The 24,588-nt window shown below is 39.8% G+C and overlaps 2 protein-coding genes across 2 annotated transcripts in view; one reads left to right on the forward strand and one right to left on the reverse strand.

The window, feature by feature from the left end:
* CENPF (centromere protein F) overlaps nt 1-10,517 on the reverse strand; it is a gene marked incomplete at both ends in the record, with an annotated part of 35,020 nt that extends 24,503 nt beyond the window's left edge. The window contains 6 exons of the mRNA XM_082277261.1: nt 1,037-1,239; nt 2,723-2,990; nt 5,374-5,465; nt 6,452-6,567; nt 8,799-8,995; nt 10,356-10,517. Coding sequence (XP_082133387.1) covers nt 1,037-1,239; nt 2,723-2,990; nt 5,374-5,465; nt 6,452-6,567; nt 8,799-8,995; nt 10,356-10,517 — 1,038 coding nt within the window. The remainder of the gene's footprint in view (nt 1-1,036; nt 1,240-2,722; nt 2,991-5,373; nt 5,466-6,451; nt 6,568-8,798; nt 8,996-10,355) is intronic.
* A 12,762-nt stretch (nt 10,518-23,279) lies between these two features.
* Nucleotides 23,280-24,588, forward strand: part of PTPN14 (protein tyrosine phosphatase non-receptor type 14) — a 111,994-nt gene continuing 110,685 nt past the window's right edge. The window contains exon 1 of the mRNA XM_082303344.1: nt 23,280-23,493. The gene's annotated coding sequence lies outside the window, so the exon portion shown is untranslated. The remainder of the gene's footprint in view (nt 23,494-24,588) is intronic.

The following is a 24,588-nucleotide window of genomic DNA, read 5'->3' on the forward strand; positions in this document are numbered from 1 at the left end:
GAAGGCAGAGTGGTCAAGGTTTACATGAGAACATGCAAAGGTTTATTTTTTAAGGACCAATACAGGAGTTGTGGGAAACAGCAGCTTACCAACATACTTAAGTAGCATGCAGAAACTTGCTGACAAACATGGATAATTATTATACCCAGAGAAGATACACACAGAAACATCTTTTTCCCTATCCTGTAGATGGACCAAACTAATATGGTAAAAAAATTAAAAGATAGATGAAAACGTGAAGATTCAAGAAATTATGACATCTGTGCACTAATTTCAATTTTGTTAAGTGTCAGGAAAAAGGACTTTAGGAAGGTAATGCAACTTGATTAATCAAGGAAAACAGTTACTTGTTACCTTCTGCAGCTTGAATTATTTTGAGCACTGGCATTCTCCTCTTCTTTGCATGATTATGAGCAAAACTCAGAACCATTTCAGATTTTTATAGGTATTTACATACACTGTAAATTCTTGACTAAGCAAATTGTACTATTCTACTGATTTTTACTATGAATTCAAACTCCTTAGGATTAGGTTGTGAAAGTCCTTTTAGAAACTGCATATATTCTTAATTGTGTATTGCATTTTTACCTAGACTTTATTTAAAACAAGCAGTTTACAATACAAGGACTATGCCCCCACAACATCCTGTAGTATAAGCAACAGATTCTGATTTTCTGCCAAAGAAGCATGACAGGTCAGAACTTGCCACCAGATGTCATTGTTGCTCTATGCAACTTGACCAGTAAAATATTTTTCAGAATTTGAGTCAATCTTACCCCAGTATGAAAATTATTTCTGCAGGTGGTATAAAAACCTTCCAGAAAATGGGCAACTGCATACATGTAATAATGTTTTTACACATAATACAAATCAAGCTAGATTTGTATTATCCTTAGTAAACTTGATCCTTAGTAAACTCTCAAGGAACTTAGTCTGAGAACCTTGGTTCTTACTAAAATGGCTGAAAACTGACACACAGGAATTCTGGCAATGCATTGCAAGGAAAGTCAGATAGATGTGTGAGCCAACGTTTTACCTGTGTGGTAGCTTGATCGAGCTGTGTACTCGTTTGAGTCAGTTTATCTCTGGTTTTGTTCAGAATTTTATCCTTCTCTGTTAACTGCAACTTCAATCTGTCCAGCTCCAGTTCAGTCTCTTGATATTTATTCATATGGGACCTCTTCATCTTTTCTTGAGCTTGCAGTTGCTGTTCTAGGTCTTCAATGATGGAATTTAGTTCTGAATTTAAAAAACAGTAAAGATGAAGAATACTTTCTGCTTTGGAAGGTACCTCTTCCAACACACTTACAAGTATTTAATGTTTGATAAAAACCCGATTTCCTGACACAGGCAGAAACCCTGTAAAATTTTGAGCAAGTTAAACAAGGTATATCTGTCTTCTACTATGACATCAATGACTAAAACTATCAAGACTGAAAGACAGTTGACTCTAAATAATTCCTACCTCATGAGAAAGAACATAGAAATATGAGAGCTCAGGAGCAAGTGCTGCAAAGGCAAAGACAATTTGTTCCTCTGCTCATTTATTTTTGTTTGGTTTTGTTACTGTTTTTAAACATGCCACTTGAAATATCTATTACATTTTTTTTCTTTTTATAAGTATATTCACTACAAGCATTTGCCTGGGGCAACTGTGCTTTCAAGAGACTTTTCAACTATTTGGTATCTGTACCCAATTCATATTTTTAATGTTTTTCCTGTCTCAAAACTGCATACATATAAAACTAAACCAAGTAATATTCTCACAGTATGCATCAGTAAGAGTTTATCTTCCAAAAACCACAACACAATTCACAGTAGACAACATAAGTTAGCTACATGGGGCATTATCCAGAATTACTATTATCTGGTTTTGGTTTGGTTTTTGGTCTTTTTTTTTTTGATAAAAGAAGTCCTGTCTTCCTGATTCTGAATTTGTATGGCTTCCAAGTTGAAAAAGCCACCAAAATTGAAGCTGTATGGGAGGTATTTGAATGAATAGTTTGGAGAGTATGGGGACTTGTAAAACAGTGGAAAAGCTGTCCAAAGAGTACAAATAGCAGGCTTAAGTGAATGCTCAACAAATCCACAACAAACCAACTATTTCCTCTCTTACAGCTATCAGGAATAAGTATTTCTTCATGTCAGTATGTGCAATACAAGACCATATCTTGGGTTTTGATTGTACTTTTTGCAGCATACTTCTTCTTGTGCTTCCAGTAGCATCCATTATTGACCAACTCAGTTATCATTAAGTATGTTCAGTCATCAAATTTTTAATATTGCTCAGCCAAAAATATCAGTAGTATAGAAAAACAAGGAAACAATATAATTGAACTTAACAGTGAGATGCAATGAAATCCTGAGGAGTTTTTTTAGCTGTTTTAAGAAGATTGTACCATGAGCAATGGGATTAATAGAGAAGGAATTTTTTACATTAGATTATATCCTCTACTCATCCCAAAAATACAAATTGTTCCCTTCTAATTCTCACACTCCTTACGTAAAAGATACCACAGCTTGTAGGTAATCTCTGTGTACTGGCTGATCACTGAAAATGCACCAGCAGCCAACAGGGCCAGCTGCCAAAGGCAACAACAAGTATCTTTCTCTTTTCCTTGCTAAAGCATTAATTTCAATACCTTGCCTCTATCTGCACACCAGCTTTCATGAAACCATACAGGAGACCTGCCTCTGGGTCTTAAAGAAACACATCAGATACCTTGGTTCTGTGCTCTTAGCTGGATCATGAGGGAAGAATTACAGTTCTCAGCAAAGCTGATGTCAAACTCGCTCTTCTCTGACATAACACTTGAATTTGCTTCTTTATCCCATGGAAAAGAGGATGCTGCAGAACTTCCCCTTGCAGGTGTTTCTTGGTTTCTAGCTGGTGTCTTTTCCTGTTGCCATGAAAACACAGATGAGGAAGCCTGATGCCGAGCAATCTCTCTATGACTCAAAGAGCTTTGAGGATGGAGCTGGTTTATTTTCTGAGTCCAAAATAAGAAAAGGATATACCTTTACATAATTCCTTATCCAAAACATAACAAAACAACTAATTTAATATTAAGTAGCTAATAGTTTGCCATCATTTCACATTGTTAAAATGTCACAGCACCCATGAGTGCAAAGTACTGATACATTTTATTACTTTTCATGCTATGTAAACAAAACAATTTTAGCCCAAGTATCCAAGCATAATTGATACTTATAAGTACAAATCAAGATATCAATAAAGTGTTTTGATCTGTGTATTTTTATAAGTAACATAAATAAATTCTTGTCTTTTCTCCATCATTTAACTGATGGGAAAATGATGTGAGAGATCCCATCATTTAACTCCTACATTTTTCAAAATCGAAGCCTACATTTTTGCAGGCAAGTGAAGACAAGTAAGTTGAAAAAAAAAAAAAAAAATTGAAGTCTAGACTAACATATCTGATATGTGACCAACATTTAATTCTACTGGAGAAACACAGGTAAATTCAAAACAGATTTAATTATTTAAACTTATAAACAGAATACCCCAAAATTGCTATAATAGAATATGCCAGGTACAAGCTTTCAATATTTGCCCATAGGAAAATTAAACAGAGACAAAATAGTAGATTTTTTCCTCCTTAAGTGAAAAAAACCCCAAACAAACAAAACCTCAAACAGTAAAGCCCCTATTGTATTTTTAACTGGATTTTGAAATGCAGCTCATTTGAATTATTTTTTCTTAAACTAAATCCCTAAACCATGTAATACCCAGTGTGACTTCCCAGTCAAACCAGAGAATATGCTTTTATCTAGGAATAGCTGTGCCAAGACCAGAAATCTGTATTGTATTGTCCAGAATGCTGTGTCCAATCCTGTAACTTGCTAACAGACATAGAGCAAAGAAACCTAACCATGCATGCAGTAATCATTTTCCTTATATGCCATTTAAGTTTACAGTTTCTGAGACAAAAGTTTGAATCCAGAACTAGCCATATGACTACCAAATGCTTCCTGTAATCATAGTTTTGGAGTCTGAATGTATCAGGTATTCCTTTTTCAAATTATGTTTTCCTGATTTTTTTCACTATTTTTTAAGCTGAATTTTACTTACCATCTTAATTATTGCAATTATTTAGTGGTAGAAAATACTGTGTGGTCTTCAACCATATTACTCAACATTTTCAGAACACTAATCAATATGCTGAATAGCACAGGTGTCTTTACCAAGCCTTTTCAGGCTCCTGTGTTGACCATTCCCCAGTAAAAACTGACCATTTATTGCCACTGCACTCAATCTTTTCCTTTAAATTTGCAAGAACTCCCCCTATCAATTTTTTTTCCTTTCATCAGTGTTTTGTGGATATCCAACAACATTACACCGAGTCACACTTACCTCACACATTCTCTGATTTATTAAAAAAAAAAAAAAAAAAAAACAAGCCCAAAAGCTCTGAAAATGTAAGAGGCATGATTTGTCTTTATCAATAAAGGGACCTCTTCTCCATACACCTACACATGGTTCAATAAACATATTGTGTCATGTTTCTAACAGTTTGCCCAGGACAAAAAGTTGGCCTGACTAAACTGTATTTCCAGGAATCAGCACTGTAAGTGGTTTTTTTCTGATGTCATCATCCTTGTCCCCTTTCAGTGTCAAGAGAAGAATGAGGCAACATTGCACGTCACAGTGATTCAACAGTCCCACACTGCAGTGCCCTATCAATTAATGGGCAAATATTCTCTGTATCTGGTGATTTTTTTTATTACTATTCATTTTATCAATCCAATTTAAGACTACTTCTGACTTTTCAATTTGAGGCTGTGCCACAGATTCAACCCCAATGAAAAAAGGCTCTGGTATAGAAAAGTTTTTAAACCTTTACATAGTATGTATTAAATAAAAAATTACTTTACATTTTCTGCAATGGCTTTTTCCTTGAGGGCTTTCACATCTTATTCATCTTGTTGCCCGAGATCAGCTAATACTGTTCCTTCTTCTTATATGTTTGAAAGATTTATGGGTTTCTATTTTCTAGGTGTGAATTATTTCTCACAATCTTTTTCAAGGCTATTTTATTATCCTATTGTATTTAACTTGGCATAACTGACACTGTTTTATCTTGTCCTTGCTTGCAGGAGACTTCCAGTTTCTGAAGGATGTGTTCTCATTTTTAATGTCCTTCTTTCCTTTGCTATTCAAAGAGGCTGGCTCTTCTGAATTCTCCAAGACTACTTCTGAATAGCAGTACACACAGATTAATTCTCTCTCCTTTTGAAATTATATTTTATGTGATGTAGAATATATTTCACTAGTTTTACACTTCATTTTCCAAGTTCACTCGGTGGTTACTTTCTTAGATATCACACAAGCCATTCCTAAGAGATACTTACCTTTAGCTGGATGGTTCTCAGTTGTAATTCTAGCTCTTTATTTTCTTGTACTTTTTTCTTGTATTTTTCTTCTAGTTCTTCAAACTTAGCATCTACAAAGACATGATGAATACTTCTTCATAATCTATGTTAGTCCAACCAGTTTTTCACCCAATCCAGCCAGGTTTTTTTGATCCTTATGGGTCCCTTCCAACTTGAAATATTCTATGATTCAATGATCTTAATGAATTTAAGACTCCAGCTTTCAAGGGAAAGTATCTCTCCAGGAATACAATTTTAAATAGTTTTAATCTTATCCCTATTTCAGGAGTGCCATGCTTGACATTGCCACTAACTGCACCCCTTTCCAGATACGCATAAAGAAAGTAAAAGGAACAAGAGTGTAAGATATTATCTCAGATTTCCCACTGGAGTAAGATTGAGATGCCAAACTCATAGAGCATTTGTTCACCACACTGAAAGAGGTAAATAACATGTATAATATTGAACACATCAAAGTTTTTCAGCATAAAGCGCATAAGGGTGTCTGGCTACAAAACAGTTCTCCACTTAAGGAAACTTCCTTTCACTTTTCTAGTTCATTGAAGTATTTAAATCTATTTGATGTCACTAATTTGAAGATAGAACTGATGTTTTGAAATGGATACAGAACATTAATTGTGTAGATTATTATGCACAGTAACAGTCTAAACAAGAAATAATTTTCCAAAGATATAACACATTTAACTGTTGACTGCATTTTAGTTAAAGTACCCGTGGTACATGGAGAAAGAAATTTGATCCCCACTACATGAAGGGAAGCGCTGACACCAGGAACAGGCATTCAAAATATTGCTGCAGTCTATTGAAGGATATTTTATTACTATTCCATGTCCATCAATGTAGCATTGAAAAGATGTAATATTTGTGATGTGTTCAATCTGCACTAATAATTTTTAAAATTGAAATCTGGGGTGCTACAAAGTAGACATTCTTAAAATAACCTATGTAAGAGGGACTGAGCAACTCAGTACAAGTGTTTAAAATACTCCACCTTCCAAGAAAACTGACATGCTGAATGAAGAAAAGAATCATTTACCATTATAACTTCGAACTGGTGTTAAAGGAGAAGTAAAACTTTTCTGTGGAGTGCCACTGAATGATACATCTGCTGCAGTCAATGTTTGCTGACTTCTCTCAAGCTCACATTTGCATCTGTTTAAGAAAGCAGCAGCAGCATAAATTAATAACGGAAACGAAAAAGTTAATGATCTATTTTTAAGAGCATAACATACAATAATAAATTATATGATTCTAAGGACTTAGTTTAAAGATCAAGTCAAGATACATCCACCGAAAATTTTTAGATGGTGTAACACAAATATAGAAACAACATTTTATTTATAGTTTCAACAGTTAATCAATTACACAGGAGTCAGAGCTAAAAAACAAAACCAAACCCCAGGTAGAAAAAAATCTGTTAGAAGTGCTTGAGGTCTCACTGTACAAAGCTGTAGTTCAGCTAAATAAACCTAAACCACTGTAAGCACTGAAAATATCAAACTCTTACTCTTCAGTGAGCATCTTTATGGCAGGAAACATAACTTTTAGTTATGTTCTGATACTACACACTTTCAGAAAAGTGTGCATACCTCATGAAAATGCAAGGGAATACTGCCCACATTTTTCATGTGTTCCATTTACATCACTACCCAAAACACCACAGTAGGCAACCCAGTCAAGTGACTTCTGTGAGCTTGAAGAGTTACAAGGGCATCCAATGAAACCTATATATATATATATAAAACTAGTTCAGAGGCTATACAGTAACTTTCATCCTGCTCAGTGAGCACAGGTTGATAAGATGATAGTTCAGGCTGTAGCCCACTGCATCAGTGACTCCACACCTGCCTTTTTTATTTTCCCCTCCTTTACAACACAGTGCCAAGTATTCCTCTCCCAGTGGACTGTTAGTTGGGATGGCAAATGACCACGTACCAAACAAAATGCAGACAAATACAAAATCAAAAACAATTGCCAAGAACAAGGTACATGTAGTACCTTGTGTTATATTATATATATATATATATATATATGTGTATTTTGTAGAGAACAGTTATGTACAATACTATAATGAGAAGGGGGAACTCAGCAAACCAGACTAAATTTTGGGAATAGATAAATGAAACACATATCCTCAGCTCACAACCTCTTTGTCCCAACATTTGACAGCAGATACAGAGAACACTAGTGTGATTCTATCACCCCTGCTGAATCTCACTAGATTTTACACTGATGGATCTCAGCAACTCATTGCACAAAGTTAGTGTTTCTACATGCCATAAATGATTGTGTTGTATTATTTCCCACAGGAGTCAAATACCTCAACTCTCTTTAGCTTTCAAAAAATGATTGGGCAAAGGGAAAAAAAACCCAGAAAGAACAACACAACTTCCTCTTTATTTACTTCTATCAGGACATGTATGAGGCATGCCATCCAAAAGTTACAGGAAGCAAACATAGTGCAGGCTGTGAAAATAAAAACAAATACCCCAAGCCCTAAAGAACCCTGGTAGCCCAGACTCAACCCTCTCTGTGACAGTAATCTGCATTACTAGCACAACAAGTTATTGCATAGACAGAACACTCAGCCTTATGAGCACACACAGTTTCAGAAATTCTTTTATTCAAGAATGGAGGGCACCTCTTCTATGAGAGCAAGTTTAACAGGTGAGAGCCCTTCACTCTGGGCAACTGTTCCACTTGTGTAGCACCCTCAGAAGAAGAAGGATGTAAGATGTGCCTGCATTGCAGAAGATTCTTTTGTTGTGTGATTTGCATTCCACCCCTACAGACAGCACACAGACACTGTCTCAGCAATGTTTATAAGTTGAGGTGTTATGAACTAGGCACCACTCTACCAGAGCAACTGGATTCTGTGTCTCGGTCACAGTACCACTGCTTTTGGCAGCTTCCTCTCTGACTCCAATAGAAGTTCCTGCCTCCTTCTTTCAGAGCTCAAAGTTTATTGGTAGACTTCATCTCAGAGTGAATTGCTCGTGTACTTTGCTTGCAACGCCAAGTTCTTTGCAGGTTACTTTTGCCAAGTGCTTCAGTTGTCTTAGATTTTTGTTTGTTTAAACAAAAAAACCAAAATTTTTTTTAAAAAAATCACAGAATGGATGGCTCCCATTTCCCACGACACTGCAGAATGCCCTTAAATAAACAGAAACTACAGGCACTAACTGCTTCAAGTAGCACAAGAGCTCATGTAGAAGTTTGTATATGCACATGTGTATGTAAAAACAGGCTAATGTTTTGAGACTTCAGTCAAATTCTGAAAGAAGTATGACATGAAACTAAAATACCATGAAGGACATATTAAATGAGCAAAAAAGACAAAATAATCATTGTAAATATTTTAGAAACATACAACAAGTCCTCACCTCTTCAGTTCTTGTTCTAGCCTTTCAATGTCCTTCTTGCTGGAATTCAGCTGACCTGACTGAATGTTGACCTGAGATTCTTTCACTTGAAGATCATGTGAAATTTTCTGCTTTGCTTTCTCAAGATTATCACACAATTCCATCAAGCTCTGGTTTTCTCTTTTTAGTATTGCAGATTCATTTTTTTCATTTTCAACCTAGTTGGAATACAGAGACATCTTTGAAATTATCAACTCCTCTCTATACTTTGGTGCATTTATTATTATTTTAGTAACACAAAGTTTACATGCTGTTACTTTCTTCCTGACACTTCAAAATCCTGACAGCTCTAAAATCCTCAGATGTACACATTGTTTAAATATTCTTGGATGTGAATAAAACCCACATTTCCTGAAATTCAACTCAGTGATATTGACAATTTCTATTTATTGATGAGATACAAGCTCTTCAAAAAATTGATCAATCCCTAAATATTAATAATCATCATTAGTCCATCTTCTTCAAAAATCATCTCACTTCCCTTTCCAGCCTATATTTAGCAGCCAGAAGACCTTGGCTCACTCCACAGAGTGCACAATCTTTACCAAGGGTCACAGCTTTGAAGATAGAGTGTGGCAGGAAAGATGTCCTTCTCCTCCCTGGAGAAGCACCTAAGGGGCACCATCTTTGGCACAGTGTTGTTCTTTTGACTGAAAAATAGTATTACGTACTGCTTCTCAGAATTTTAAAGCATCCCTTATTTTGGTTTGGGGAGCACAGCCATTTCTTGGGATGGTTCAAACAATTTCCTGGAAACTCGTGGGAAGAAACTAAAAAAAAAAAAAAAAAACCTACTAGGCTTAAGATTTCCTAGAAAGTTGTAGCAACATAATGGGACTAACAGGCAACACTTGTAAATTGTCTCTGAGCTATAGTTAGATACTACAAAACAAAATTGAACCAAACGGGTCTCTGCTAATCTGAAGCATGGGAGGACCCTGGCCAGGAGGGTGTCTGGTCCCCTGGTTAGAGGGCTGATGGGGTAGTCAGATGAGGTGTAAAATTATAGCCATAAAAATGAAAAAGAACACCAAATCCCAAACCCCCAGTCTCTGCAAGGAAAAAAACCAAGGAATTACATAAACTAAGTAAAAGATTATGGGTATCTGTAGGCAAGGTGAAATAGGAAGAGGCTGCTAACTGTGCAGCTCTGGTATATAAAACAGGCCCAGACATTAGCATAGATTTTAACAGGTATAACAATAAAATGTTTATTTTCCTAATCACAAAGAGCTGTAGAAAAACCTCAAAGTACACTTAAATACCTAGAAATAGACAATCATGCCAAACAGATAGGAAGCAGGAATCACATTAACAACCAAAAAGAACTAAACAGAGGGAAGAATATGATGAGTATGAAATAACATGAAAATAAACAGTTTATAATTCTGTGCTACCTTTCCTTTCAGTCAGGGGGGAAGAAGCAAAACACTAACCCATCCCCTAAAAACAACAACAACCACCAGATAAGAAACTGTTATAACAGCGTTTGGCATGGAGAATGGCATTTTGACTTACCTTCTGTTTCTGTTTCTGCAAAGCTGCCTCCAAAGTCTCTAGCTGGTATTGCCTTTGCTGACGCTCCTTTTTGAGCTTATCCACTTGACTTTCCAGCTCGTGGATCTTCTGCAGGACTCTGGAGGAGAGGCCCTCTTTCCATTCCTCCACAGCCCAGCTCATGCTGGCCGGATTCTTGTTTCACACCAAATGGATAGTATTTTGCCTGAAATACAAAGACAACTACAATGAGACCTTCCAAGAGGTTAAGTAAGCGTCCCGTTCAAATAAATTGCATTTTTTAAGCTTAGCAGCAATTAGAATACAGCATTCCACCACAGTACAGGCTTCTTGATCTAAAAACCCTGCAGCAACTTAAAATATTAGGTCCTACTTTAACACACTTCTATGCAGTTAAGACCAGATCATAAAACCTCACTCTACTCAATCTACTGACAGCAACAGAGTTTATACACTTAGAGCTGCCTTTGACAGCTCTACCTCAGGTGGCGTCTCCTTGCGAAAACACAAGGCTGCGGTCGGGCATCAGCGACGCTTCTCTATTTACTTTTCAAAGCAACGCGGCTGAGCTCGGGGCATTTCAGAGGAACCAAAACTAGTAACCAGCGACAGGCGGAGAGAGCCCTCACGAGACAGGAGGGCTACCTGGCAGCGTCAACCCCGCACCCGACCGTTCACTCACTATTAACCGCCGCGCGGAGCCCGGCGACCGCTGCCGATGAGCCCCGGCACCCTCAGCCCCTCACGGCCGGAGCCGCTCCCGCCGCAACTCAAACCCAACGCCACCGCCCCGCGGCCGTTTGCCCGCCCCCGCCGTGCCGCGCCCCAGCGCGCTGATTGGCCCGGCCGCCACGCCGCTCGCCACGCGGCCCCGGCCCCGCCGCCAATGGGAGCGCAGCACGGCACCGCCCGCCCTCCTGAGTGGCTGGTTCGGAAGCGTTCAAACTCCATTGGAGGCGGCGGCGCGGGCGCCCGGCCGCCCGAGGCCGCTGCCCACAGCTGGGCGGGGCGACCCCGGGGCGGTGCCCGCAGTTGGGCGGGGGGAGCGGCGGGGCGGGAAGGGGATGAGGCCGGAGAAAGGGATGGGGGTAAAAGCCGCAGTTGCGGGGTGTAACGGCAGCGTCAGATCTTTATCTAAACCCACTTTCCCTACCCCGAAGAGAACCTGAGTTTTGAGAAAAGGAACGAAACGTGCTGCCCTGGTCATCACCCATTCACTAGGAAAGATCAACGGAAGGATCCCGAAGTGCTTTCGTATCCAGTTCTGCTCCCGGGGGTTGGGGTTTGTTTCTTCTTTAGTTTTTTTTGAGGCGAAGGGAGGCAAGTTAGCCCAGTATTGCACATTTTCCACCCAGAAATACAAACACATTCATAAAGCCCCAAATAGTTTGTAAGTATGGTCTAACACGGAGCATAGAACAGACATGGCAACACTGAAGGCTGAAGGATTCTCATGTTCCTGCCTCCCTGGGTACCTGTCAGTGGTTTTTCAAACCCTCTGGTATTCCTCTCCCTAACCCCCCAACTGCCTCTCTGAGGGGAGTTTTGGATTTGAAGCGCCATGTTCCTTTCCATCAGATTCTGTGACTTGTGATTCTATGATCTGATTATCATTTTACCTGTTTAAACGTCCTGCCTCTCGTAATCGTTCTGAGAATGTTTACTAAAGCACTGTTCTTTTAATCATATTTAGGAAATCGAGTTAAACAAATCTTCCCTGAGAAGTTAAACAGCTCACCAGTCGGCTGGTGAGAACTCCTATTATAAATAAATATGGCACAACAAACTCACCAGCACATTGTTAAAACATCTCCAAACTATCTCCCGAACAAAACAAGCCATTGCTATGATGGAACTGATCCATCATAAATACCTCTTCACAAATTACAATTAAGAAAAACCAAACCAATCAAACAGGCTAGAAAGTTCCATGGTGAACTTTGTGCAGGCGCTCCTGAGGGAAGAGCACAAACAGCAGCGGAGCAGGAACAGCTTTAGAGGAATTGAAAACCCTCACACAGTACTGCCAAATAATTCATGAAAGCTGAGGACCAGTCTGAACTGAAGGGGATCCTCTGCTTGGTGGACAAGGGGCAAATGCTTTATAAGAATGAAATACTCACTATATGCTATTTTCAACAAGTGTTTCCCATTGGACAGTAACAAATGCTACATAATCAATTGAAAAAATTGAAGAGTTTTCATTTTCTACAGGTGATATTACAGTGGGACGACTGATGAACATGGAGCCCTAGCATTTAAACTAGTTCATCATGATTAATCCCTCAGGGAAGGCTTCAGTGAAACATCTTCAACTTCCAAGACTGGTGGCATATTTTTCAGAAGGGGAAGAATGAGTAGAGACAGCCTTCAGGGTTCTTACAAGGCATGAAAAATGAAAATCAGCTGCTGTGTGCTGAGCTTTGAAGATGCAGTCTGATTCATATCTGGATAACTGAGGCTAAAAAAAGGGAACCTGAACACTGTTGTCAACTTAAATATGTCAAACTTCTTCTGAAGCTGATTTCTAAGAATGGTCAGGTTTCTACTGGGTTAATGATTTACAAATTAATTCTTTCATATTTGACAACTGTTATGTAACTTTTGCAGGAATTAACTAATTATCATGAAAGATAAAAAGACTCATAAGGAGTACAGAAACTTGCTTTTTCTTTTGCCACCTCAACCTTATTTTTTACAGTAGCTTCATAAGTATCAATATGTTAATTAATAGAAGTAAATATAAGAATGAAAATACTAGTAAATGTAAGATTGAACTATGAGATACAAGAAAAAGATCAAATACTCTGAAAAAATAATAAGAAGTTATAAAGGGTGTTAATAGCAACAATCAGTTTGCCTAACACTTGTAATTATTTTCATTATTCTCTACTGGCTAGAATTTCTAAGGTCTTTCTAAGAGGCTCTCAAAATCCCCTATAGTAGAGTTCCCCATGATTCTGAGCAGAGAAAACTACCTCAAGTCTTGTGAATTGGCTTTTCTCTGTCCTTGAACTTCCATTCAGTTTTTGCCAAGTGCTAAAAATCACCATTTATGTTTTCTCACCTGCATTCCTTACTACAATTTCTAGTAAGGGGCCAGAAGAGTAAGTAGAATACAAAAGCCACTAAAGACTGAATTTGTATTGCTACAGCTTATGTCAGAGCATGTGATGGAACAAAACCAGAAGGGAAAGAAAGGAAAAGAACGTTCAATGAGAAAACCTCCCCCCGCTTGGATACTACAAGAGGCAGAAACCAGATGGAGCTTTTCCTCCATATTCTTCCTTACCAGACTCAGAATCCACCAGGAAAGTCCAAATTCATGTAAGTGTATATATAAATACATATGCACACGTAGATATAAATGCATATACACATCAAAGAGCACCTGAAGAGCTGTAGCAACCCCGTTCACCCAGGGAAAGAGATAAATGGTCCAGGCACTCTGTCTGATGGGGTTCCACCTTCCCAACTTCCCTGCGGAGGCACCAGAGGCAGACACTCTGCCAGGCTGCGTGTGAAAGAGGAGAAAGACGGATCATTTTCCTTAGCCTCACCCAAACCCCACCCTAAGTGATGCCTCTTGCCTCTGGAAAACAAAATTCCCCATCTCTGCCAATGCATGAAGGTGACTGAGAAGATGGTGCCAGTTTAGGTGTCAATACTGCAGCTGCAAGGTTAAATCTGCACTAGGAAAAACCAGAGAGCTACTGTTGTAAAAGACAATGTTTGGTTGTTTATACACCCTTAGATTCCCTATTCTACATGGTTTTTCACAGAACACATACCTTGTTTGGCGAACAGAATGAATGTTAAGGTGGATGCCATTGGGATGCATAGAGACCTTATGCCTTAGATTTCTTAACTGCCTTTTGCCCTTTAAAAAGGTTGAAGTGATCTGCACAATCTTTTCTCACAGTTTATTAACAAAATCAGGGACCACAGCATATCACAAATTTTAACTCCATTCCCAAAGGAGATGGGGGTGTTTCTCTAGTGAGCATTACAATATTTTTTATGTACCAATGATGAATGCATTAGTGGATAAAATACCCACAGTTGCTCTATTGTTCGGGATCACATTGGCTAGTACAGCCTAGCGAATACCAGCAGGGAGGTTTCCTAGTACTGACAAGGTGACTGAGATTACCTGGCTTGTCTGAGGTGACAGAGTGAATCACAGGCAGGTGCTGGACAGGGACCCACAGGTATGGCTCCTGACAGTTTAAAACACCTACAGGCAATGTTGCCGCACTGCCACCCTCCCTCCTGTCCCCCACCTGCGTGCTGCCACTGCTCCTTTGTGACAACTTTGGTGCTGACCTGAACTGCCAGGTAAGCAGTACTACATCAAGCAAAGACCATTCTGGTGGCATCAGCATGTACACATATACATTGGGCTGCAAAGTGCTGCATTGTCTGGTCAGATAAATGCCTGTCCCAGCTCAGCAGGTGAAACAGGGATATGCAGGAGAGAGTAAAGAGGGCTGTGGGGATACCAGCTTAAATGAGTTAAAACATCATGCAACAAGCCCCTAAGTCCTTGTGCTCTAATCCCTAACACCTATCTGTGACAAATGGTAATAAGAAACCTTTCCACAATAAATGAATTCTTGTGGTTTATAATCGGTGCGTTTTACAGGGGTAAAACTATCTTACAGCTTCTGCTTTCAGTTAAGTCCCTGATATATTTAGGGCAATTACTCTGAATAATTTTCATTACAGGAAAGTATTTTCTGACCTTTACATGCAGTGTAGCATTATTGCAATTTTTAAATAATCTACAAACTTCTGCAGAAGTGTTAACTGCTGAATTTAAAGCTGCTGGGCAGTTCCAAGGGTAGACCCACTGCAAGAAAAAATAGTAAATTATTTAACCATATAAAGGATTGAAAACCTGGCTGCTTGTTAGTTGATGTTAGTAAATGTTATCTTTGAATGTAAATGTTACTTGTTTAACACTTGTTAGTATATTGGAAGGGTGGAGGAAGAAAGCAAACATATAAAAAGAAATGTTTTTTATGTAAGTGAACACATACCGTCCCATCTGAAGAAGGGTTTGTAGCTATAGCAATAGTTACAGTAGTGAAAAGGTATTAATGTCTTTCTTTCCTGTTCTAAAAACATTATTTTTAAACACTATGAATACAGCCATTAGCATAATGCTTAAAGGGCTGATGTACAGTTAAGAAAATGATAAATAATTACAGCAATTACATTATGATGTGAAACATCAAGTCCATATTGTCTAAGGCTTCAAATTACCAGTTACTGAACTGTAAATAAGATTGGAACACTTTTTTTTTTCCCAATGGTTATTTCTCTCTCTTTGTAGTTCTGTTGCCAACCAGAAATGACGATATCAAGCAAATGTTTCATGCTACATATGTTAACACAAAAAAATACAGTCATGGTACTATCAAATACTGTTATATCTTATGGGCAATGAGTTATCAGATTTCAAAGGGCATTTGGTAAGATGGGAACATGTATCCTTTGTGGTCCACTCTTTCCTAATTTTCACAGATCTATAGCTTGCATCTCCTTTGGCCCCCATTTTTGTTAGATCTGTACCCTTAACCACACACAAGTACTCCTACTGTGAGTATCACTCTGTTCTATCTATTGAGAAAAGCAGTTAAGACAGAAGTGTACTACATATAATCTAAAAGGCATGTACTTTTTTATAGCCATCTCTGACTCCTTCCACCTTTACCACCACTTTTTTAAAATGGGGAATTTAGAAAATGCCAGCTGGTAAGTTAGGTTACCTCTGTTTCTTGTCAGACCTGTCTAAGATTTGTTTTTTCTTTGGCTTACATTCAATAATTTTCTCCCTCTATCACCTTTAACTACTTTACTACTTTTTTTTTTAATACATCTTAATTTCTCTTTTCCACAAAGGCCATCTCTCCCAGTGGTATACAGCCATGATATCTGCATGATTGTCTTCACAAGTCTGAGTTTTCTTCTTTGTTGGCCTCTCTATTCTAAGTTCTTGATCATTTATCATGGCTGTTCTAGCTATGCTTTATCTTCAGTTTGAACATCCCATTCCTTTGAACTACCTAAATTGAAGTCTTGGGTTCATACTTGGTTTTTCCTTTGTTATGGTCTAGGATGCACATAAGAATGCAAGTTTTGTTGCTTTATAATCGCTGGCTCCAGTTTCAGCTTTTTGTCATGGAAGTTGATTTGTGATTCTATTCTTTTTTGAGCATCACATTGTTCAGGAAAGATACAAATCCATACCCTTTGGAAACACCAGTTCTGTCAGTAATTACTTTCACCTCTGTCACAGTAGAGTATCATTTAAAGGAACTCCAAATTTCTGCTTCATTCACCCTTAAATAATTTCTGCCAACAAAGACTGTGTTTGGCATGATTTTTCCTTCTGGCAAAACATAACCTTGACTGACTGTTGACAGGTGGGTGTTACCTTCTGAGCCACTTGCACACTGGTCTCTGCATTTGCACACATCATTCACAGAAGCTGAGGCTGCACCCACACACTTTAAAAATAAATGAGGCTTCTGAAACAAAAACAATATGAACTTTTCTGGAAAAAACCCAAACCTGCAGACAGGTTTTTTTTGCTTTATTGTTTGGTTTTCTTTTTTTTCCAGAAGTGGAGAAAGGCAGCTCTGTACAAACTTCTGCCTCATGGATTGTGTACACTGGATCTCATCTGGATCTACACGGGACTGCTCTCTATTTGAATCCCTATAGATTACTTCCAGCACAACTCATTCTCTCAGGTCCTGGATACTCTTCTCCATGGTGTTCCACCTGCTTGGGCACACTACTAGATCATCCTGGAAAGAATGCCTTTCCCTCACACTTGTCAGGAGTCACCAGACCACTAAAGGACATGTTCAGCACACTGAATTCTTTCATATATCACATGGCTTATCTGCAGGTATCTCCTGTTCAGCTTCCAATTTCTTGCTCAGTGCAAGACTTAGATAAGCGTTTCCACTCATCATTATTGCTGTTAAAAGGTTAAATCTTTACATCATTTCAGCCCTGCTGACTGCTTGACATATGACTTAGCCTGGCCACTGACATGGAGCTTTAAACCCACAATGTGTCTGCAGCCTGAAACCCAGGGTTTAAGCTGACATATTGGTCTTTGAACAACCAAGAATCCATTGGGAGTAAATTCCACTGTTATTGATTATACACATATATTTGTAATATATATATGTATATAAATTTATATGTATGTGTAACTTTTATGCAGGTACTTATCTGACAATCTTATAATCATGCTTTGTGTTGTGTTCACTCACTGGTCAAACAATTTATCAGTCAGTGAGATAATTAAGAACCATTAAACCATAAAAACCTTAAACCATTCATGACAAGCTAATCAAATCACTTATTAGCTTCTACCTATCTTAATGCTGTCTCTAAAATCTTCCAATGTTTCTCTGTGAAAAGTTTGACTAGATAAGACAAAAGTACACTTCCTTATCCTACACTCACCATAACCACCTCAACATTACTTCTGCCATTTTTACAAGCAAGGTCTAGAGTGAGTTTTCAGTCACTCAACTAACTGTAGTAGGAAACCCATCTCAAAAAGCCATAGTTTATGAGCCACTAACTGAAATGATCCAACAGACTAAGTATGGAAGGAGAAAACAACTGTTTTCTACATCTTAATGACTTTGGTTATCATTTGATTTCCTCACCTCTTCCAAGTCTAAATGCCAACAGTTTATTAATATTTCCTATACTATATTTGTATTAGTCCTTTCCAGGAAAATGTTTGTATGTATTTCAAGTCTTTCCAGAGCATCTAGCTTATCACATAAATGATAGTCAGCATAGAAAATAATATTTATATATACACCTCTCTGCATCCCAAATTGCTCTCAGAGCAAGTTCCCTGTTTGTTTTGATCAGAAGTGAGAATAAGAATCAGAGCTCTTTTAGAAACAATATACAGATTCCAAAAAGCTGAGATACATCTAGCTGAGGTTTTAGTCTTTTACACTGCACTTTAGAAAATCATTCAGAAAACCTTAAAATATGGAGTTTCAGACTACTTTCATATCCAAGCATGGTCTTAGACCCATTTCATAGAGATAAGCAAACATTAATGATTCAATTCAAGTTACACAAGTTTGTGAAAGTCTCAAACCTGTATTTTAGATTATGACATTAGCTCTTTGCTTTCTCAGGAAATCATTTACCTCTAAGTGCCAACAAAGTATTTTCAATGGGGTGCCCACAGTCAGACACATAAATCCATGCTGAGATGCATGAAGATTATCAGAAAGTGGGCAGCCACTAAAGCATCTACGAATCAGTGGTTTCTACTGACTTCAAGGCACAGTGAAAAACTAAGTTCTGCTAAAAGCTAGTAATTTTTGTTTGGTTTGGTTTTGGTTTGGTTTTTTGTTTTGTTTTGCTTTGGTTTTTGTTCAAGAGGCCACTGTTTAAAGAAATTGGAGGACCTAATACCATGCTAAACGGTATGTTCAAAAATATCCAAATTGGTAATCCATGAAAACTATAAAAATGTTATTCACTCCGTCATTGGACTACCCTACCTTGGACAGCAGTAACAGTTGCAGAGTAAACTATATTTGTCATCCCAAACCCCTTTTGGGAGTACTGGCAACCACGGAATCAAAGTTCATTACTTTACTTGCAAATACTAAAAGGTATTTTGTTTTACTGCCCTTACTGGAGAGCTGGAAAGAGACACAGGTATTAAACAAGTCCTCAGGCAGAATACAACTCTAAGCAAACTAGAATATTCAACACAGTGTAGTTTATTTGCACAGATAATCAACCAAGACTTTTTCTGGACTACAAAACTGGGTGCTGGCTTACTTGTGATAAGCTACAGAGTACTACAACATGTTAGCTCATGCTTGGTAGCAACAGGTTTGTTTTCCAAGGTTGTGCAATCCAAATTCCTTTTCTAAGAGATGATTTTGAGAAGCACTATTAAAAGGAATAATTAATGAGAGCACTGGATACTAAAGAAGTAAATCTTTTTTGTGGTAAGCTTCAAACATTGAAAGTATCAATTTATAAAGAACTAACATAATTTTAGGAATGGGAATTTCTGCTAGTGCACTAAGTTTCTGCTCATTACATTACAATCAGGTCAGTGTACCCAGCTGTAGCACATGACAGAGATTTTAGGAACACTGTTAGGGTCACATTTACAATACAAATTGGGCATGTGTTGCAACTGCATTCTTTGATTTGATTGTAATGTAGATGACTGTAAAGCTAATGAAACATCATCTACTATTCACAGGAGAAACCGCCAGCTGTTGCTTAAGCACAGTTTAAAGACAGTTTTGTATGAAACAGGTTATGACATGGTTTCATCAACCAACAAGGACTGAGATTTTTTCCACATTATAACAAGATTCCTTAACATACTCAAAATATGTTTAATACAGGTTTTGCTAGCAAAGTGCTAAGACACTTCAAAATTCATTGCACAGTTTCATAATAAATGTCTCCTATATTTTGACATAGATAAAGTCAGTTTTCCTCTGCTGATAGTTGATCATTCGGTCAAGCTGAATGGTGTTGGGCTTTATTTTCACGAGGGTTTGAGACAACATTCAGGCCTACCAAATCCAAAATTTAGGTACAAAAATTTAAATAATATATCTCTCCTATAGGTTGCTTTCATCTGGAAATCAAAAAGCACCTTCCTAAGATCACTATCATTTTCTCAATTTTCAGACAAGAAAACAGACACAGGGATGTGCTGCTACACGCCCAACATCAGGCCAAAAACTGGTAGCTAAGGTAGCTGAGGTACAGTCCTATGTCAGTAAGTTATTTCCCATTTGTTGGGATGTTTTTATTTGTATGCTATTTAGATGTTTCTGTTTTGTAGAGCACTTAATACAATAATCCTGGTGATACTGTAAAAGAATCCAGTATAAAAATTAAATTATACCAGAGCAGAGGAAATATTTTTGAGATAGAGTTCATAAATCATTATCACAAGTCAATAAAATCTCTAAATATAATTTAGAGGTGTCGTGTTTTCAGGTAAAAAAAATTGCTGTAAAATTCTCTAGCAGTATAGAAAGACAATACATAATCCAGCCCACATATGACTGATACAAGATTAACCATCAAGGTTTTCTGGACAAATTTGAACCAGCACAGGCACTTGGAACCAAATCAATAATTTGTATCACTTTTACCTCCAATTCTTGAAACAGTTTGAGTAACACCTACACTAGTTTTAGTCTTTTATTAAATCACTCCCCAACTAGCAGATAAGAACTGTTAGTTTTAATCCCAAATTCATGCACTCCTGCCTGCTCTTAAGGAACAAAGATGTATGTAAAGATTCCAGGTTTTAATGGTCCTAGAAAACTGTAGTACCACCAACACAGCAGATTTGCTTATGGAAACCTCTTTGCAGAACTCAGCTATAATGTCTGGGAAGCTTGATTTTTAAAGCACCTACTGCTACAGTCTCTGAGAGTCTAATACACATATTAATCACTGCATTAAGTAATGTCATGAAAAGTAATGATCATCACCATTCTCAGTTTCGGGAGCTTCTCTTGCTTGGGTAAATTTGCAATGTATTTTATTTTGCAGTTTGTTGAGCTGATGTTGCTCTTGCTGATAAGAAGTATGATTTTATTTATTCTAGGTAATCTGATCTCTTCTAGGGGACCCAATCCTGCAGGTAACCAATATGTCAAATCTCCCCCACAAATCTTGCCTTCCTTCAACGTGTCAGTGATTCTTGTAAAAACGTTTCCTTTGCAGTTAAGGTCCCTAAGTAACTCTACTTCGAATGCAGAGAGACCTGAGGAAGTGAAAGTGACCAGCTGCAAACCAGGAATTCGACTGAAAGACTTTGGGGAGCCAGCACACCACCTTGAGGCATAGATGCGCAAGTCAGTACTTACTGTGTTAAAAACAGCATCCTTACACCCGGCCCAGCATGGGGAAAACAGGACAGCAACCAAACAAGTTGAATCCTACTACCCTCTTTTGCAACTTTCTACTCAGTAAGGAAATCCCTTTTCTGTATCAGTTCAGAGCACAGCGACTCCATGATCCATCTTATCATCTCATCCTGACACTTGATGTTTCTTCCAGATTGTTACTCTAAGCTCTCATATCTACAAGTACAGTTGTACTTGTGGTCAAGTACAATTCAAGTTTAAATCTTAAATGGTGTCACTTCTTAGTGCCTCAGTGTAGCCATATGTAAAATGGGGATAATTACTTACTTCATTAAGGTGTGGTGCTTGTAAAATGTTTGAGAGTCTCAGATGAAAAGGAGTGCTTGCAAAATGTAATTATAATATTACTATGCCAGAGGTAAGGCATAGGCTTGTGATTCCATGTACAGTGTTTAAATACAATTACTTATCTATCAAAATCACGAATCTGTGCTATTTCTCCCTCTCTCAGCTCCTGATCCTCTTACCATTAATAACTTGAGTAATCCTGACTCCAGTGAATCTGCTCACTTACTCCTTCAGTAAGGTATACAAGAAACAAACAGTAACACCAACTCCAAAATAGTATCAATTCTCATTTATCACTATTTTTAATAATTTTCCCTGTTTGCAAGAGTCCTTAAATTCCTCAAGGCATCACAGTTATTTTAAAGGGATACCTGCCTTTGACATTTCTGTAGATGCCCATTGGTACCAGAGGTATTTTGTACATACTTTCTAGAATGTGGATTATTTTTTGGAATGTGGATAATTTTAAATAAGTGTAGTTTTTCAGGCAAAAATAGTTTTGCAAATTACCCATTAGCTATGATGCACAAGAGCATCTACACATAATTTCTAATATTCGCATTGCTCTTAAGCCTACTTGATTTGGTGTGGTATGTTCAACACCTGTTGATAGTCTCAACCTTCCTGACGGTATTCCTACAGCATGATGTGTTCCCTGCTCCTTTTCTCATTTATAGCAGGCATCAGATCTGCCAAGTCTTGGGCATTTCGTGTAATTACAAGCTACCACGTTTTAGGCCAACTTCAGGTTTTCTCCTGCTTGCTTTCCAGCAAGGCACAGGCATGACAGCAGGATCATGAGTGTTTTCCATTCTCGGGTGTTTTACCCTCTGTGCAGCTGGAAGAGCAGGGATAATCACCCTTCTAGAAGTGAGGGTCACACAGTAAGCAGGAGACCGAAAGGACTGAGATGGAAGAGCAGAAGCAAACACAGGGACAAACAATGCTGTCGCGCAAGGCTGTAGGAGACGGACAGGGAGTTAAGGAAGGGCAGAAAAGTGGCCACAGAGAAGCAGGGCGGTACCGCGCCTTCGTCCGGGAGGGCTGGAAGGAGATCTCAGGAGCTTCCAGGCCCACGCGTGCAGAGCCTGTCTCGGCTCCCCGCCTGCCCCTTCCCAAAGTCTGTCTGGGGGTGCTCCCCCAGCTCCGCCGGTGCTCCCGGGCGGGCCGGGCCGACACGTGCGCGGAGCCCCACGGCAGGAGGGGCGGGAAGAGGCCGGGAAGGGGCTGGCACCCGCACCTGGTAGCTCTGCCCTCCTCGGGAGAGCCGCCGCCGGCACCCGCCCGGATTGGCAGGAGCCTGCGCCCTCCTCTTCCTCCCTCCTTTTCCCTCCTCCGCGGGGTGGGTTTCAGCCCTCCTCCTCCCTCCTTGGGGAGGGGGCAAGAGTTAAAAAAAGAAGGAAAAAAAAGAAAGAAAGAAGGAAAAAGAGAAAAGAAATCCCAAGTCGCGTCCCCGACGTCTCCGGGCCCCGCGGCCGCAGCGGCCGCCCCACATTCCTGGCATTCCTGGGCCGTGACTCCCCGCGCCGCCCCGGCCCTAGCCCAGCCCCGGCCCCGCCGCCTCCGGCTCGCCCGCCCGCCGGCCCCGCTCGCCCCCACGGGACACCAGTCCCCTCCCTCCCGCCCTGCCTCCCTCCTTCCCGCACCCCGCGGCCGGCAGCAGGAGCTCAGGGCGCCCGGCCCTCCGCGCCGCCACCGGCGGCCACAGCGCCCTCCCGGCCGCCCCGCCGAAGTTCCCCGCGGTGGCCGGGCCGGGGCGGCGGGAGCCGCTCTCCCTCCGCAGCGCCGGGTGCCGGCGGCAGCCGCGGGCCGGGACCGCCGCCTCCCGCGGGCGCGCACAAAGCCGGAGCCGCCGCGCTGCCCAGCAGGTAAGGAGCCGCCGCCGAGTTCGCTCGAGTTCGGGCGCGTCCCCGCGCAGACTTTGAAACAGCCCGAGCGCTGCCTCGCACTCGGCAGCGTTTGCGTGGGGCTCGCCGTGCTAACACAGCTCTGCCGGGTGTGCACCGCTGCCTGTGAACCACCAAAATAGCCATGCTTGCCTTATAAATGCCAGTCGGTGACCTGCGATAAGCGAGCCTCGGACGGTCCGTCCAGCCCGTGAAGTTAATCTGTTAGACACCCAGATAACACGGCATTTGTCTAGTCAAGAGGTATTTGTAAATAGCGAGGAACGGGCAGGGCTCCGTGTTGGGCTGCCCCTATTTACATCGCGGCATGCCCGTGTTTGCCTTCCCCCCGCCCGGGGCTTTACCTTGCTCTTTGTTAGTTACAGTCAAGCCTAAACTGGCCGTCTTCAGCGAGTCTGTAACTCTGCCGAGTGCTACAGCAAAGATCGCGGCGAGGCAGGGAAGAGTGACATCTACTCTCGTTTCTGATGTGGCAAACTCGATGAATTGTTAAGATCTCAAACCAGCTCACTTTATTGGGGTGTATTTGGGACAAGCGTTACATAATGTATGTGTGGTATGTGGATATAATGTGTACTGGAGCTTTCCTATTGAGAACGTTTTATCTCTCTGATTTGCGTAAAATAATCATATGTTTCCATTATGAACAACTCTTTGGTTGTTTGTAACTTTAACAAGGTGGGAACAGTGACCCATAAAAGGCTGATTCAGTATTCAATATCCCAAGTTTTCTGGGATTTTTTGGCATGTAGCCTGAAACCATAGAAGAAATGCTTTTACCAGAAGCCAGTTCTTTTTTCTTTAAACTCTGTGCAGATAGTTGTTACAGGGTTTGGCCATTCCGAAAGCACAGTTACATGCTGCATTTCTTCAGAGTTTGGAAAAATATACATATAAAATGGCTCCCCCCAAAATCACAAGTCACCACCTGCCAACTTCCATATTGTGAGAGGAGGTAGGACTTTTTGGGGAGAGATGTGAGGGGAGGCAGCCCCAGCAGAGATTGATCTCTGGTTATCCAGCTGAGAATGTCCCATCAAATATGAGTGACAAAAT

Source organism: Coloeus monedula, assembly GCF_965178545.1.
Source record: "Coloeus monedula genome assembly, chromosome: 2".
NCBI lineage: Eukaryota > Metazoa > Chordata > Aves > Passeriformes > Corvidae > Coloeus > Coloeus monedula.